The following is a 6,000-nucleotide window of genomic DNA, read 5'->3' as shown; positions in this document are numbered from 1 at the left end:
GTTCAGCCTTCACAAGAGAAGGCTGAGGGGGGACCTGGTGACAGTCTATAAACTCAGTAGGGGGGACCAGAAGGGTTTGGGGGAGACACTGTTTCCCCTAGTACCCCCTGGCATGACAAGGAATAATGGACACAAATTATTGGAGAGTAGGTTTAGATTAGACATCCGCAAGAACTACTTCCCAGTTAGGGCAGCTAGGAGCTGGAACCAACTTCCAAGGAAAGTGATGCTGGCTCCTACCCTGGGGATCTTTAAGAAGAGGCTTGATGCCTACCTGGCTGGAGTCATTTGACCCCAGTTTTTCTCCTGCCCAGGCGGGGGGTCGGACTTGAAGATCTACAAGGTCCCTTCTGACCCTACTTCTATGATTTGTGTCAGCCTGGAGGTGTCCTCTGGGGGGCATTTTTGAGATTCTTTGGGAATTTCCAATACTATTACTCACTCTTTTTCAGCTTTTGTTAAAAAGTAGAGGATTTATTTAAACAGACAAAGAAGGACTGAGCCTTATATACCACTGATACAGAGCCTGAGATGAACCAGCCAAGCAAGAATGGGTGGCCTGCTCCTTCAAAATAGCAAGAAATAAAATCCCTGAGCTTGTTAAAAGGTATGAAATGGTAGAAAAGCAAAGAGGTAGGGCTCTCTGAATGCACTCTTTTTCCAAAATTGCCCAGCACACATGATGAAATTTAGGATTAGATATACCAACTTAGTCATCAGTAGATTTTCCTACATGCTGTTCTCCCAAAAATGAGCAATATATATTAAAAAAGTAAAACAAAGAACCAAGTCCAAATAAATACTATTTGCATGTTTATCTATTTTACAGAACATTACACAACCACAGGAAGACCATTACTTGTCAGCTGAGGGACAGATTAATGGAGTTAACATTTAAATAATGTATTGAAAAGAGACACCTTGACGTATCAAATCAGGGAAAGAGTTTTTTTGTATCTTAAACATGAAGATCTGCCCATCTCTTGCAATTTCCTAGCAGGTCAGTTCTTCAGAGCCTTAGACCAGATGTACCTGCAACACCTAGAATACCCTGAGAGAGGAATGTTATAAGAATATAACTGATTTCTCAAATACTTTACCCAATACACAAAAGAAACTCACATCTGGCATTTCTGTAAAGAAGAAAAGGGTCCTGGAGCTGGAAATCTAAGTCTTTAGTGATGGGCTCTGTTCGGTTTTCCATGCTCAGCCTATTCATAATGGTGAAGCCATGCCTGGGAGAAGCTGACCTGAAATGCAACAAGCAGAAATAGTAAAGTCATGACAAAATATAAAGGAATATTATTTAGTTATGCAGTGCTCCAAAGCTGTTTTATGACTCACAGAAGGGTAACATTGAATTAGTTCAAAAACCTATATTCTGCCAAGACCATGTATAACCAAACCATCCTCAAAAGTTGTGCCTAACCTACTCTAAAAAATACCTCCAATGAAGAAAGCTTTCTATGAGTTTTTTCCAGTGTTTTAACACCCTAACAGTTAGAAAGCTTCTGCCCATATCTAACATACGTCATCTTGGCTGAAAAGTCAGAAGATTTCTTCCAGTTTTTTCCTAGGAGCCATGGAAAATACACTGTCTGTCTTCCTTATAACAAGTCTTTATGTTGTCCCATCGGCCTTCTCTTTTCTCAAAGAAAACCCACGTCTTCAAACTTACCGCACAAGACATGTTTTCTAAAGTTCTAATCATTCAGGTTGCTTTGAACTCTTTCCAGTTGGTCTACCTCTTTCTTAAATGTGTTGAGACCAAAACGGGATGCAATCTTCCATCTGGAACTTCAGCAGCGTCAAGCAGGCAGGAATAATTACCTCCTGTGTCTCATGGCACATCCCAGAACAAGATTTGATGTTTTTGCAACAGCAACAAATTGTTGATTCATTTTAGTTTGTGGTCCACTATAATCTTCAGTTTCTTTTCTGCTATACTGCTACTCAGCCAGATATTCCACATCTGTATTTATGCATTTGACTTATTCTTCCAGATAGAGCATTTTGTACTTGCCTTTACTGAATTTCATCTTGTTATTTCTGACACACTCCAATTTGTCAAGATTACTTTGAATTCTGATCCAGTCCTTTGAAGTATCTGCAACTACTCTTACCCTGACAACCCCTGAAAAGAATTTTATTGTCATCTGCAAATGTTACCCACATTTTGCCATCCTCCAAGCTGTTAATTAAAATACTGATTAAAACTGGGACCAGGGCACATCCCAGACAGAGACCAATTGAAATACCTTCCAAATTTGACAGGCAGGGGAACTTCAAGAAGTATTTTTTCCTACTAAATATGTATACATCTGATGGCAATTAGATCTAGATTGTACTTCCGTAGCTTGCTTGTCAAAATGTCTTATGGGACAGTGTTGAAAGGCTTTCTGAAGTCAAGCTATACCACACCTACATCTTTCTCTTATCCATCAGGTAATCTCATACTCTTCTTTGACAGGGTACTTGACAAGCTATACTGAATTTTTGTAAAAAATTACTTCATTATCTTTAGACACTTACAAATCAATTCTTTAATCATTTCTTCCAGAATCTTTCTGGTGACTGAAATTAGGCTAACTGGTTTATAATTTCTAGGTATTCCTTTTCCCTCCTTTTTAAAGACAGGACAACACAGTACCCTTCTTCACTCTTTGAGACATCCCTTGTCTTCCAAAATTTACACAGATGCTCTCATAGAACTTAAATGAGTCTAGAAGCTTTTGTGGAATCCTTTTGTTTTCAAGCCCTTAAATATTGTATGAAAACCAGCTGAGATAACAGTAGCCAAAACAAATGCTCTTTATACAGTCTGAAGTTCCTGTGATGCTACAGTTTAAGGCCCAAACCTATAGTCACAGTGATTTCTGTGCCCTCCATTTACAGGAAGTTCTAAGGCCTACACTTTCCAAGGGAGATTTCACATTTATGATTTTGTCCCAGATCACTGGTGTCAGTTTATCAAAACTGGTTTATATTTTTCATCTACAGCAGAAGGAATGATGTTGGAGATCCTGGGTGCGTCTACATGTGCAATTAATGTGAAGTGCTAAATACTGGCATAAATGACTCCTGCATGCAGTGCCTATACTTGCACCCAGGCCAGCAGTGATTTGAGCCAGGATGGAGCCATTGGGGGGTGGAATCAGCCTCAAGCTCTGAGTGGCAGCATCAGGTGGTGGAAGGACTGACTAGGGTACAAGGGTGCTAAGAGTATAGAGCTGAGGGGCTAGATGGCAGGCAGGAGTCTGGCCCCCAGCTGGCTGAGCTGTCTAGGCACAATTTATGCCCACGGTCAGGGTCTACACATGCGTTTAAATCACAGCAAATTACTCTGGTGTATGATAGTACTGTTCCTGACAGTACTATTTTACACCGGTGTAAATTAGTTTACTGCGGCCTAATTCCATTGCAGATGGTGACACTTTACTCCTCTGTAGTAAAGTGCATGTATAGATGCAGCCCGTGAGTCAGTGGACAGCCTTCATTATAATTATAAAAAAAATAATAAAGTGTGACACATCCTAGGTGAGCTTTCAAAAAACAAATCTCCACTACAATCTTTCAATGGAATTTATGCTACTAAAGCAGATGCATGCTTTTGAAAACTCCATGGCTCAAATTCTATTTTCATTACTAATAAATGTTGCTTTGGAACTGAAATTGATACTAATGGACAAAATAGTAACTAGACAGTTATTTAACTAGATGCCATGTTTGGTAAAACATGCGAGGTGGGGAGTGTATATGAACTCCAAACTATGAACCAGCATCACAGGATGGGAGGCAATAGAAAAATGAAACAACCAGTGGAAGTGTTAGAAAGAGTAATGCACAGCAATGGCCAGAATTGTACTGCTCTGAGTTTTTCTGCATTATCCTCAGTAAGAGGTCTAATTTTGAATATTTCCTCATAATTCATAACAAGAATCAGTTGATAATTACAGCCTAAGTAAAATGCCCAATTTATTATCATGTTTCCACATAATTATGACAACAGATCACTGGCTATACCAAAAGAAAAGAATTGCCTCAGTTGTGCATCCTATTCACCACAGGTAGGAATAACCTGGTTTTTATTCCACTGCATATGCTTCATAGCAGGGATCCTGGTTTTCTCTGTTTAAAACCCCCAAATTCTCTGTGTTAAAAAAAGTCAAATTCTCTGCTTTAAAACCTCCCAAATCCATATTTTTCCTCAATTAAAATGAAATGACACTATGTATCTACATATATATACATACATACAAATACACACAGTATACAGTAAAATCTCTGTTATCCAGCATTTAATTAACTAGAATACTTAATTAGCCACAATTTCAGTGGCAGCACGCACACAGCATTGCTGCCTGCTGCACCGCTCTGAGGGTACCCATGCAGGGAATCTGAGTGTGCATGCCCCTCCCTCCTGCTGCAGCAGCCTGTGGCTGGGCTGCCCTGGAATTTGGGGTGGCTGACTACTATGACATTTTTATTTGTATGCTATTTTATTTTTTATATAGCATGTTATACTGTAATGTATTGTACACTTATTTTTTTTTTTTAATTTGCACTACAAGCATGGCATTGTCTTCTTTGATTACAACTCTCAGATAACCGGAATTTTTAGATAACCGGTGCCCCCCATTCCCCACTCATGCCAGAAAACACAGATTTTACTGTACGTATATGTATACAGGTATCACTTTACAATATTAAAGCCATTTGGAAGGCTACCAGTGCCTCAATCATCATAATACAATACATTCTAAATACTTATATACCTTGGCATTTGATTTTGGTTTTTATATCATGAAAAATCAGAGCTCCCCCTGCCCCCTTTGCTCACCAGGATGTGGGTCCAGCTGTGGCTGTGCCCATGCCCCGCCCCCTACTGCAGCTGTCTCCCCTCCCCTGACCTCCCCACTGCTTTGTGGTGCTAAGCAACCCTGATATGCCAGTGCCCAGTCCCTGCCCATGCCCCTCACTCTCAAGCAAGAGATCCCTCAAGCCTGCTGGTCCCCCAGTGTAAAGGAGGGCTGGTGTGTGGAATTTGTTTGGATACCTCTGTCATGGATCACTCTCCTTGCAGGGGAAGTGCTATTTCAGAATTCCCCAAGAAGCCGTCTTATTTGGTCTCCCTCTCCTGAAGGACCCCCTAGAAGCCAGCCCTGGTGTGGATTCACAAGGGGCAATAATATTTTAGCTCAGGGGTCAGCAACATTTTTGGACAGAGTGCCAAAAATATCTGCAACCTCAACTTGTAAGATGCTGGTGTGCCAGGGGTGGACAGTGGGGGAGCTGTGAGGGGCGTGATCCCTGTTGTTGAGTGCAGTCCTGGCCCCTTCCCCACCATCTGTCTCATGGCCTGCGTGTACCTGCCACCAGCAATAAGCTAGGCCAGAGCTCTGTGGACCCTGGTGCAGCTCTATTGACACTTGCAGCCTCCCCGCTGCCTGCCACAACTTGCCTAAGCACTTAGCAGGCCGAGACTGTCATCTGCCTCTGGGATGAAAAGGGCATATATGTATGCCACTTATGAAACTACGTACAGGAAGTATTTAGCAAAGTGTGCTCACTCAGCCCCACAGTGCTTCCTGCAAGAACTGCAGGCTAGAACTCAGTCCAATTCTCTTTTTTCACAACCATCAAAGCAAACTAAGCTGCATTCTGTATGCTGGTGTACCGGGTATTTTCTGCTCAAAATGTCTAGAGGTCAAGCACCAATAAAAAATAAATAAATTGGGCACTACCTTCTCAAACAGAAAGGAAAGGGGCTAGAGACAAGCTGGAAGTGCCTGAGTGCAGGATGGCTACTGTGGGCTCAGGGGCTGTGCTGGCCTCTTCCCGGCAGTGGTGCTGGACCAGGGCTGTGCTTGAGGCAGACGGGGTGGGGCATTTGGTGGCACTGGGAAGGGCGGCTAAGGGGGGGGGGCTATGGTGAATTTTGGGGTGGATGTAGCCCACCCTGTAGCATCCCCTCCCAGTGCTACCATCACCTGCCCTGGC

General features: G+C 42.2%; 1 protein-coding gene across 5 annotated transcripts in view; it reads right to left on the bottom strand.

Annotated features, from left to right (window-relative positions):
- Positions 1–6,000, bottom strand: part of DCP1B (decapping mRNA 1B) — a 66,014-nt gene that overhangs the window by 53,549 nt on the left and 6,465 nt on the right. For all 5 annotated transcript variants that reach the window (XM_019544554.1, XM_019544556.1, XM_019544558.1 and 2 more), the window contains one exon: positions 1,123–1,250. In XM_019544554.1, the coding sequence (XP_019400099.1) occupies positions 1,123–1,250 (128 nt within the window). The remainder of the gene's footprint in view (positions 1–1,122; positions 1,251–6,000) is intronic.

The sequence above is a fragment of the Crocodylus porosus genome, unplaced genomic scaffold, assembly GCF_001723895.1.
Source record: "Crocodylus porosus isolate Cpor-Errol unplaced genomic scaffold, CroPor_comp1, whole genome shotgun sequence".
Lineage (NCBI taxonomy): Eukaryota > Metazoa > Chordata > Crocodylia > Crocodylidae > Crocodylus > Crocodylus porosus.
The sequence above is the reverse complement of the archived record's forward strand: the minus strand, read 5'-3'. Positions and strand labels throughout refer to the sequence as shown.